Source organism: Coturnix japonica, unplaced genomic scaffold (genome assembly GCF_001577835.2).
Source record: "Coturnix japonica isolate 7356 unplaced genomic scaffold, Coturnix japonica 2.1 chrUnrandom540, whole genome shotgun sequence".
Classification (NCBI taxonomy): domain Eukaryota; kingdom Metazoa; phylum Chordata; class Aves; order Galliformes; family Phasianidae; genus Coturnix; species Coturnix japonica.
Genome location: NW_015439922.1, coordinates 11,107 through 22,641, shown reverse-complemented (window position 1 = coordinate 22,641; position 11,535 = coordinate 11,107). Strand labels below are relative to the sequence as shown.

At 54.5% G+C, this 11,535-nt stretch overlaps 1 protein-coding gene and 1 long non-coding RNA gene across 2 annotated transcripts in view; both read right to left on the bottom strand.

The window, feature by feature from the left end:
* Positions 1 to 2,389, bottom strand: part of LOC107307309 — a 9,375-nt gene extending 6,986 nt beyond the window's left edge. Inside the window, exon 1 of the long non-coding RNA XR_001552375.2 lies at positions 1,347 to 2,389. This is a non-coding gene — a long non-coding RNA (uncharacterized LOC107307309). The remainder of the gene's footprint in view (positions 1 to 1,346) is intronic.
* Positions 2,390 to 2,893: 504 nt separating this feature from the next.
* LOC107307310 (integrin alpha-L-like) lies at positions 2,894 to 9,087 on the bottom strand. Its single transcript, XM_015850802.2, has 6 exons — positions 9,008 to 9,087; positions 8,370 to 8,500; positions 6,925 to 7,070; positions 5,385 to 5,536; positions 3,642 to 3,773; positions 2,894 to 3,055 (listed from the first exon to the last, which is right to left on the bottom strand). The coding sequence occupies exons 1-6, from the start codon at positions 9,074 to 9,076 to the stop codon at positions 3,005 to 3,007; spliced, it is 681 nt and encodes a 226-aa protein (XP_015706288.2). The 5' UTR covers positions 9,077 to 9,087; the 3' UTR covers positions 2,894 to 3,004.
* Between the last annotated feature and the right edge of the window lie 2,448 nt (positions 9,088 to 11,535).

Below are 11,535 nucleotides of genomic sequence, written 5' to 3'. Positions count from 1 at the left end.
ATCGACGCCCATACATCCCAAACATAACACCCCAATTCCCCCATCACACCACCCCAGTTATCTCCCTAAACCACCCCATATCCCCCCAACCACCGAGCATAGTTCGACCAATCACCACCATACCACCTACTTAATCCCCCCATCATGACCATACCCCCATTAACCAACCCATATCTCCCATAAACCCCCATACCTTGCCCAGTATCATCCCATAAGGTCGCCCCATAACCCACCTGTGATTCCGTCCATAGATGACACCCACCGATGCAATACATAGAATCTCTCCCCCCCACGACTGGTTCTGGTTCAGCTCCAGGCTCAGCTCCAGCAGCACCTGAATGGGGGGCACAGCCCCATAGAGCCCCACACAGTGCCCGCATAGAGACCCATAATCCCCATAGGACCCCCATAGAGCCCCAAGTAGACCCCCATACGAGGCCCCAATAGACGCCCCAGCTAGCCCCACTAACTGGCCTCCCTGCCCCATGAGAAACCTATAGTAAACGCCCCTAAAACCATAGAACCCCATTAATCCCCCAAATCCCCCCAACAATCCGCCCCCACAGACGCCCTATATCCCCCATAGACTCCATGAGCCACACGCGCACCACATTATCCCCCAACTAGATCCACCCAAAGACCTCATAGAAACTATCAGAGCCCTCATAGATTCCCAATAAGATCCCATAGCCCCCATTTGCCCCCCCGATGATGCCCCCCAATATACCCTAATGACCACCCACGATCCCCCCATACAACCCATCTATCATCCCCCATACGAGCCCATAGACCGCCTATATCCCTCGATAGAACCCCCTCTATCCCCCAATTATTTACCCCCATAGACCCCTATATCCCCCCATACCCCCCCATAGACCCCATAGCCACCCCATAGACCCTATATCCCCCCATAGACCCCCATATCTCCCCATATCCCCCATAGACCGCCATGCTCCCCCCATATCCCCCACATAACCCCTATTGTCCCCCATATTCCCCAGTCAGACCCCATATCCCCCCATAAGACCCTATAATCCCCCCATAACCCCCATATCCCTCATACAGGACCCATATGCCCCATATCCCCCATAGATACCTACTCTATTCCCCCATAATGCCCCATAACAACATATCCCCCCACAGACCCCCATAATCGTCCCATATCTACCCTACCCCCCATCAGACCCCATATCCCCCCCATATACCCCCATAGACCACTTATATCCCCCATACCACCAACTAGTCACTCACGCCATAGCACCCCCATACCCATACACCCATAGTCGATCCCCCTTAGCCCCCTAGCCACCCATATCCCCCCATAGACCCCCATGTCCCCCCATTACCGTGCTGTCAGCCCTAAATACGGGGTGTCCCACGTGGCACCTCAATGTCCCCCCCTCTGCCCCCTCCCTGCAGTCCACAGGCACCGGGGTTGAGCCCTATACATTAAATATATGGGGTTTTATTAGGGGGGGCATAGGGGTCCCTTATAGCCCCATATAGGGCCATATACGGGCATAGGAGACCCTTATAGCCCCATATGGGGCAATAGCAGACCCTTATAACCCCATATAGGGCCATATAAGGCCATAGGAGACCCTTATATCCCCATATGGAGCCATATAGGATCCCTATTGACCCCCTTCCCCCCTGTATGGGTCTATATGGAATCCTTATAGACCCCCATTCTCCTATATATGGGGCCATATAGAGCCATAGGAGACCCTTATGGCCCCATATGGGACCATAGCAGACCCTTATAGCCCCATATAGGGCCATATAAGGCCATAGGAGATCCTTATAGCCCCATATGGAGCCATATAGGACCCCTATTGACCCCCTTCCCTCCTGTATGGGTCTATATGGGATCCTTATAGACACCCTTCCCCCTGTATGAGTCTATATGGGATCCTTATAGACTCCCATTCCCCTATATATGGGGCCATATAGAGCCATAGGAGACCCTTATGGCCCCATATAAGGCCATAGGAGACCCTTATAGCCCCATATAGGGCCATATAAGGCCATAGGAGACCCTTATGGCCCCATATGGGGCCATAGGAGACACTTATAGCCCTATATAGGGCCATATAAGGCCATAGAAGACCCTTATGGCCCCATATGGGGTCATATAGGACCCATATTGACCCCCTTCCCCCTATATGGGGCCATATGGGATCCTTATTGACCCCCACCCCCCCCAAATATGGGGTGATCACGTGATCTCCAACATGGCCGCCATTGCTTGACGCCCCCCCATCAATCACGTGATCTCCCCAACATGGCCGCCATTGCTCTGCCCTTCATCCGTGATCACATGATCAGCGCCCCCCCACCATCAATCACGTGATCACCAACATGACCGCCATTGCTCTTCCCCTCCCCCCACGATCACATGATCTCCCACAATATGGCGGCTGTGCCCCGCCCCCCGGCCATGATCACGTGATCTCCTCCAATATGGCAGCCACCCCACCCCCAACCATGATCACGTGATCTCCCCCAATATTGGCGACCGTACCCCCCCCCCAATTCTTGTTGATCATCGTGATCTTAGTTCCAATATGGTGAGACCCGCTCTCCCCATCCGTGATTCTACGTGATCTTTCCAAATATGTGCGGCTCTGTACCCCCCCCCCGTCATTGATCACGCGATCTCCCCCAATATAGGCGGCCGTGCCCCCCCCGTTTACATCCATGGGATCACTGTGATGCTCCCCCAATATGGCGGTCGACACCCCCCCTCATGATCACGTGATCTCCCCAAATATGGCGGCACGTCCCTCCAAACTCCCCCTTTATCTCCGTAATCACGTGATCCCTCACTCCACCATAGCTGGCCGTAGCCCTCCTGAAAGCACTTCCGGCCGCATTCCGGAATTGAGGTGACTCCGGGTCCGTCCCTCCGGTTCTTTAGGTTTCCAGCGGCACCAAGATGGCGGCCGTCACTTCCGGTCCTCCAAGGAACACAGCTCCGCCAGGGGCGCTCTAGCCGACAAACTCACATCGGGTCACACAGCCCGGCCGAGCCGCAGCGCTGCTCGTACGGCACACTAATTAATATGGGGGGGGTGGTTAATTAGGGTTAATTAGAGTGAGATTAGGGGTTAATTAGTGGTAATTAGGGGGTGATTAGCCCCACATGACCCATACCCCCATATTCACTCCATAGATCCCATATCCCCCCCATGACCCCATATCCCCCTATATTCACCCCATATCCCCCATATCACCCCATATCCCCCCATAGGAACCCATAACCACCCCATATTCCATCCCCATTATCCCACCCATGATGACCCTATAACCCCAATATCCTACCCCATAATGACCCAGATATCCCTATAATCACCCCCATAACACCCATATCCCCATATGAACCCCATATCCCCATATATATTACCCCATATCAACCCCATATCCCCCCATAGGACCCCATAACCACCCCATATCAACCCCATATCCCCCCACATGACCCCATAGCTCCCCATATCCACCCCATAGGATCCCATATTCCCCCCTATGACCCCATGCTCCCCCATAGGCCCCCCATATCCCCCTATCATCCACATCCCATATCCCCCTATAACCACCCCATATCCCCCATATCCACCTTATATCTCCCCACATCCTCCCACCTCAATCCAGGCCGAGTTGGTTATGGGGTCTATGACGGCAATGGGGTCGTCTGTGGGGTCTGTGGGGTATTCGGGGTCCAGGGAGTAATTGACGGCCAGCCTCATTGGGGTCAGCGAGTCCTCGGGGCACGGCTGTGGGGCGACCCATAAGTGTGGGGCAGGGACCACAAATAGGGCCTGGGCCCCATAAGTGGGGTTTGGGCCCCATAAGTGGGGGTCAGTGCCCCATATGTGTGGGTCAGCACCCGATAAGGGGGGTTTGTGCCCCATAAGTGGGGGTCATAGCCCCATAGGTGGGGTGTCTGCCCCATAAGAGGGGGTCAGTGCCCCATAAGTGGGGTGTCTGCCCCATAAGTGGAGGTCAGTGCACCCCAAATAAGTGCAGTGCCCCATAAGTGGGGGTCAGAGCACCATAAGTGGGGTTTGGGCCCCATAAGTGGGGGCCACAGCCCCATAAGTGAGGATCAGAGCCCCATAAGTGGGATCTGTGCCCCATAACTGGGGTTTGGGCCCCATAAGTGGAGGTCAGTGCCCCATAAGTGGGGGTCAGTGCCCCATAAGTTCCATTATTCCCTATGGGACGCCAGGTTATAGCGCCCCCTACCTGCAGAAGGACTCCATTGCTGGCTCCCATTCATCCCTGTGGGCTCCCATTATTCCCTATGGGCTCCCATTATCCCCTATGGGACTCCATTATTCCCTATGGGACTCGGCGTTACAGCGCCCCCTACCTGCAGGAGGACCGTGTGGTCGGACCCCATTATTCCCTATGGAACTCCGTTATTCCCTATGGGCTCCATTATTCCCTATGGGACTCGGTGTTACAGCGCCCCCTACCTGCAGGAGGTCGCTATTGCAGGCTCCCATTATTACCTATGGGCTCCCATTCATCCCTATGGGCTCCCATTATCCCCTATGGAACTCCATTACTCCCTATGGGACTCGGTGTTACAGCGCCCCCTACCTGCAGGAGGACTCTATTGCAGGATCCCATTATATCCTATGGGCTCCATTATTCCCTATGGGCTCCTGTTAGCCCCTGTGGGCTCCCATTATCCCCTATGGGCTCCCATTCTTCCCCATGGGACCCCATTACCCATAATAGGATCCCATTACCCACAATAGGGTCTCATTCCCCCACAATAGGATCCCATTAACCCCTATGGATCTCCATTCCAAACATAGGATCCCATATAGGACCACGTTACCCCAATACTATCCCATTATCCCCTATAGGATCCAATTACCCCAATAGTTTCCCATTATCCCCTACGAGATCCCATTATCCCCTATGGGCTCCATTATTCCCTATGGGACTCGGTGTTACAGCGCCCCCTACCTGCAGGAGGTCGCTATCGCAGGCTCCCATTATTCCCTATGGGCTCCATTCATCCCTATTGACTCCCATTATTCCCTATGGGACTCGCCGTTACAGCGCCCCCTACCTGCAGGAGGACTCTATTGCTGGTCCCCATTCATCCCTATGGGCTCCATTATTCCCTATGGGACTCGGCGTTACAGCGCCCCCTACCTGCAGGAGGTCGCTATTGCAGGCTCCCATTATCCCCTATGGAACTCCATTATCCCCAATGGGCTCCATTATTGCCTATGGGACTCGGTGTTACAGCGCCCCCTACCTGCAGGAGGACGCTATTGCAGGCTCCCATTCATCTCTATGGGCTCCCATTCATCCCTATGGGCTCCATTATTCCCTATGGGACTCGGCGTTACAGCGCCCCCTACCTGCAGGAGGACCGTGTTGTTGACGCACCGCTCTCCCCCTTCCAACAACATCCGGTCCTCCCACGTGGTTGACCCGGAAGTGAATTGACCACGTGGCCAATGGCGCTGAGAGTCGACCCGGAAGAGGAAATGGATGGGGACGAGGAGGCGACCTATGGGGTTATGGGTTATATGGGGTTATATGGGATTATATGGGGTTATATGGGGTTATATGGGGTTATATGGGGTTATATGGGGGGATATGGGGTTATATGGGGTTATATGGGGTTATATGGGGGGATATGGGGTTATATGGGGGGATATGGGGTTATATGGGGTTATATGGGGTTATATGGGGGGATATGGGGTTATATGGGATATATGGGATATATGGGGTTACATGGGGTTATATGGGCTTTCATGGGGCAGGGTTGTTGGTTATGGGTATGAGCTATGGGGCTTGTTATGGGGCAGGGTTATGGGCTGGCAATGGGGCAGATCTATGGGTCAGATCAATGGGGCAGGGTTGGTTCTGGGTCAGATCTATGGGTCAGATCTATAGGGCAGATCTATGGGGCAGATCTATGGGGCAGGGTTGGGTATGGCCTATGGGGCTGGTTATGGGGCAGGGTTGGTTATAGGTAAAATCTATGGGGCAGGTTATAGGTCTGAGCTATGGGGCAGAGCTATGGGGCAGGTTATGGGGCAGGGCTGTTGGTTATGGGGCAGATCTATGGGGCAGATCTATGGGTCAGATCTATAGGTCAGAGCTATTGGGCTGATCTATGGATCAGATCTATGGGTCAGATCTATGGGGCAGGGTTGGTTCTGGGTCAGATCTATGGGGCAGATCTATGGGTCAGATCTATAAGGCAGATCTATGGGGCAGGATTGGTTATGGGTCAGATCTATGGGGCAGATCTATGGGGCAGATCTACAGGGCAGGGTTGGTTATGGGTCAGATCTATGGTTCAGATCTATGGGTCAGATCTTTGGGGCAGATGTATGGGGCAGATCTATAGGGCAGATCTATGGGGCAAGGTTGGTTATGGGTCAGATCTATGGGTCAGATCTATAGGTCAGATCTATGGGGCAGGGTTGGTCTGGGTCAGATCTATGGGGCAGATCTATGGGGCAGGGTTGGTTCTGGGTCAGATCTATGGGGCAGAGCTATGGAGCAGGTTATGGGGCAGATCTATGGGCCAAGTTATGGGTCAGATCTATGGGGCAGGGTTGGTTCTGGGTCAGATCTATGGTTCAGATCTATGGGGCAGGTTATGGGTCAGATCTATGGGGCAGGGTTTGTTATTGGTCAGATCTATGGGTCAGATCTATGGGGCAGTGTTGGTTATGGGTCAGATCTATGGGGCAGTGTTGGTTATGGGGCACATCTATGGGGCAGGGTTGGTTATGGGTCAGATCTATGGGTCAGATCTATGGGGCAGGGTTGGTCTGGGTCAGATATATGGGTCAGATCTATGGGGTAGGGTTGGTTATGGGGCACATCTATGGGGCAGGGTTGGTCTGGGTCAGCTCTATGGGTCAGCTCTATGGGTCCCACCTCGGTACGTGTTGCTGCTGAGCTCGGTTTGGAAGCAGAGCCGCAGCCCCACGGCGACGCCTCCTGCCCCACATCGACCCCACGAGTGGGGGAGGCGACGAACCGGAACCGACAAGATGGCCGACACCGACACCACCGGGCGGGAGCTGCGGGAACCGAAACAGGAAGTTGGAACGGAAACCCCATAACCAGCCCCATAACTGACCCATAACTGACCCATAACCAGCCCCATAACTGACCCATAACNCCCATAACCAGCCCCATAACTGACCCATAACTGACCCATAACCAGCCCCATAACTGACCCCATAACCATCCCCATAACTATCTCATAACCAGCCCCATAACTGACCCCATAACCAGCCCCATAACCAGCCCCATAACTGACCCATAACTGACCCATAACCAGCCCCATAACTGACCCCATAACCAACCCCATAACCAGCCCCATAACCGACCCCATAACCGGCCCCATATCCAGCCCCATAACCAGCCCCATAACTGACCCCATAACCACCCCATAACCGCCCCAAACCTGAAGATGAGTGCCTGCCCCATAGCCTGCCCCATAACCGGCCCCATATCCAGCCCCATAACCAGCTCCATAAGTGACCCCATAACTGACCCATAACCAGCTCCATAAGTGACCCCATAACTGACCCATAACCAGCCCCATAACTGACCCCATAACCAGCCCCATAACCAGCCCCATAACCATCCCCATAATCAGCCCCATAACCAGCTTCACAATTGACCCCATAATTGACCCCATAACCAGCCCCATAACTGACCCATAACCGAACCCATAACCAGCCCCATAACTGACCCCATAAACAGCCCCATAACCGTCCCATAACCAGCCCCATAACCAGCCCCATAACCACCCCATAAGTGACCCTATAACCAGCCCCATAACCGCCCCATAACCGAACCCATAACCAGCCCCATAACTGACCCCATAACCAGCCCCATAACCAACCCCATAACCAGCCCCATAACCAGCCCCATAACCAGCCCCATAACTGACCCCATAGCCAGCCCCATAACTGACCCATAACTGACCCATAACCAGCCCCATAACTGACCCATAACCAGCCCCATAAATGACCCATAACCAGCCCCATAACCAGCCCCATAACCAGCCCCAGAACTGACCCCATAACCAGCCCCATAACCAGCCCCATAACTGACCCATAACCAGCCCCATAACTGACCCTATAACCAACCCCATAACCAGCCCCATAACCACCCCATAAGTGACCCTATAACCAGCCCCATAACTGACCCCATAACCACCCCATAACCGCCCCATACCTGAAGATGAGTGCCTGCCCCATAGCCAGCCCCATAACCAGCCCCATAAGTGACCCCATACCTGAAGATGAGTGCCTGCCCCATAACCAGCCCCATAACTGACCCATAACCACCCCATAACCGCCCCATACCTGAAGATGAGTGCCTGCCCCATGGCCCCCACAGCCACGTCTGGCCCCCCGTCCCCATTGAGGTCGTGGGTCCCATCCAGCGCCGTCCCAAAGTGCCGCAGCCCCATAGACAACACGCGGCCCTCGATGCGCTATGGGGCACAACCGGAAACCCCATAGAAACCCCATAGAGACACATAGGGACACATAGAGACCCCATAACCACCCCATAGAACCCCATAGAGACCCATAGAGACCCCATAGAGACACATAGGGACCCATAGGGACACATAGAGACCCATAGAGACCCCATAGAGCCCCATAGAGCCCCATAGAAACCCCATAGAGGCCCATAGACACCCCATAGAGCCCCTTAGGCACCCCATAGACCCACCTGTATACAGCCCAGCTCCTTCCCGACCCTACAGACATACACGGCTCCCGTCCCCCCATAGAGCCCCATAGACACCCCATAGAACCCCATAGACACCCCATAAGAACCACATAGAGCCCCATAGACACCCCAGAGAGCCCCATAACCCACCCCATAGAGCCCCATAACCTCCCAATGGATCCCCATAAGAACCCATAGAGCCCCATAGGACCCCATATAACCCCATAAAACCCCATAACCACCCCATAGAGCCCCATAGACCCACCTGTATACAGCCCAGCTCCTTCCCGACCCTACAGACATACACGGCTCCCGTCCCCCCATAGAGCCCCATAGACACCCCATAGAGCCCCATAACCACCCAATGGATCCCCATAAGAACCCCAATAGAAGCCATAGAATCCATGACACCCCATAGAAGCCCATACCCAGACCACATAAGCCCATACATAGTATTCCAAGGACACCCCATAGGCCCCATAGACCCGTAGGACACCCGATAGAGCAAGGACTCCCATGAAACCATAGAACCCACCTGTTATTACAAGCCCAGCCCTTCCCGAACTCTACAGACATACAGCAGCTCCCGTCCCCCATAGAGCCCATAAGACTACCCCATTAGAGCCCCATACAGGGACCCCATAGAGCCCCATAGACACCCCACAGACACCGCACAGACACCCATAAAACCCCATAGGAGCCCCATAAGGAACCCCATAGAGCCCCATAGAGCCCATAGGACTACACCCATAGAGCCCCCATAGAGCCCTTATAAGGACCCATAAGGACCCATAGCAGCCTGTAGACATTCCCAATAGAGCCCCATAAACCACCCCAGCATCCATGAGCCCCATAGACACCCGCATAGAGCGCCCGATAGAGCCCATAGCCAACCTGGTATACAGCCCAGACACTCCTTTCCCGACCCTACAGAACATAACATCGGCTCCCGTCCCCCATAGAGCCCATAGAACCCCGGTAATAGAGCCCCATTAAGGAACCCACCCTTAGAGCCCCACAAAGAACCCCATAACGCACCCCATAGAGCCCCAAATAAGGACCCCATCAGAGCCCCATAAGACACCCCATATCAAACCCCATTAAAACCCATTAACCACCCCATTTAGAGCCCATAAGGACCCCATAGAAGCCCCATAGACACCCATAGACACCCCATAGACACCCCATTAGGACCCAAGAGCTCCTTATGATGAAACCCATAGGAGCCCCATAAGGACCCCATAGAGCCCCAATAAACCCATAAACCACGCATAGAGCCCCATAGACCCACCCCATAGGCCCCCATAGAACCCCATAGGATTCCCGATAGAGCCCCATAGGACCACCCCATAGAGCCCCATCGAACCCATAGGACCCCATAAGGACCCCGTAGAAGCCCCAGATAGACCACCCCATATGCCCCATTAAGACACCCCAAGCAGCCCATAGAGCCCCATAGACCCACCTGTAATACACCCAGCTCCTTCCCGACCCTACAACATACACGGCAACCCGTCCCCCCATAAGGAGCCCCATAAGAAACCCATAGCGCCCCATAGGACCCCATAAGGACCCCCTATAGAGCCCATAGGACCCATAAGTACCCCATAGAGCCCATATAAACCCCTAGGACACCCATAAGCCCCATAGAGCCCCATAGACCCACCTGTAATACAGCCCAGCCCATCCCGACCTACAGACCATGCAGCGGTTCCCATTCCCCCATCCCATAGAGCCCCATAACACCCCATAGAGACCCATAGACACCCATAACCAGGCCATAGAGCCCGTATAGACACCCATAAGCCATCGCCATCAGGCCTCAATAGACAACCCAAGAAGGCCCCATACTAAAACCCCCTAGACACCCCATGAGAGCCCCATATGAATCCCCATGAGGCAGGCCCCATAGAACCCACCTGTATACAGCCCAGCTCCTTCCGGACCCTAACAGACATGCACGAGCTGACGCCATCCTCCCCACATAGAGCCCCAATAGACACCATAAGAGACCATTAACACCCCCATAACCAGGGCCATTAGAGCCCCATAGACACCCCATAACCAGCCATATGAGCCCCATAGACAACCATAGACAGCCCCATTATAAAAACCCCTAAAGACCACCCAGTAGAGCCCTCGATAGATCCCCATAGCAGCCCCATAGACCCACCTGTAATACAGCCCAGCTCCTTCCCCGACCCGTACAGACAATACACAGCTTCCCGTCCCCCATAGAGCCCACAGAGACACCCATAGACACCCCAGAAGAGCCCTATAGACACCCCATAAGAGCCCAAGACCACAACATAGGACCCTCCCATAGACCCAGCCTGTATACACACCAGCTCCTTTCCCCACCCTACAGACATACACGGCTCCCGTCCCCCATCCTCCATGGGGGCCCCGACCACCAGCCGCTGTTCGGTTCCGCCCCCATCTGGGTCACCCAGCCACCGAAAGCGCCGACCGAATCCGACCCAAAGCTGCCCCGCTGAAGGGCCCCACAGCTGCCCCATTGATTCCAGCCGGCCCTATAGGGGAAAAGGGGGGATATGGGGTCGGGTATGGGTGATATGGGTTGGTTATAGGGGGATATGGGGGATGGGAAGGTTATGGGGTGTTGGGTTGTATAGGGTATGGGGGTAGGTCATAGGGGTGGAGTATGGGGTTTGAGGTTGGGGTTATGGAGGATAGGGGATATGGGGGAATGGATTATGGGGGATATGGTGGTATGGGGGATATATATCGGGTGGCGGTTATGGGAGAAAATTGGGTTTGGTGTTGGCAAAT

Coding starts and splice junctions, on each gene's coding strand:
- LOC107307310 (XM_015850802.2), bottom strand. CDS start 9,076: ATGGGGCTCTATGGGGGGACGGGAGCCGTGTATGTCTGTAGGGTCGGG. Junction 5,537..6,924: donor CAGCAGCAACACGTACCGAG/GTGGGACCCATA, acceptor ATAACCCCATAG/GTCGCCTCCTCGTCCCCATC. Junction 3,056..3,641: donor CCAACTCGGCCTGGATTGAG/GTGGGAGGATGT, acceptor ATATTAATTAGT/GTGCCGTACGAGCAGCGCTG.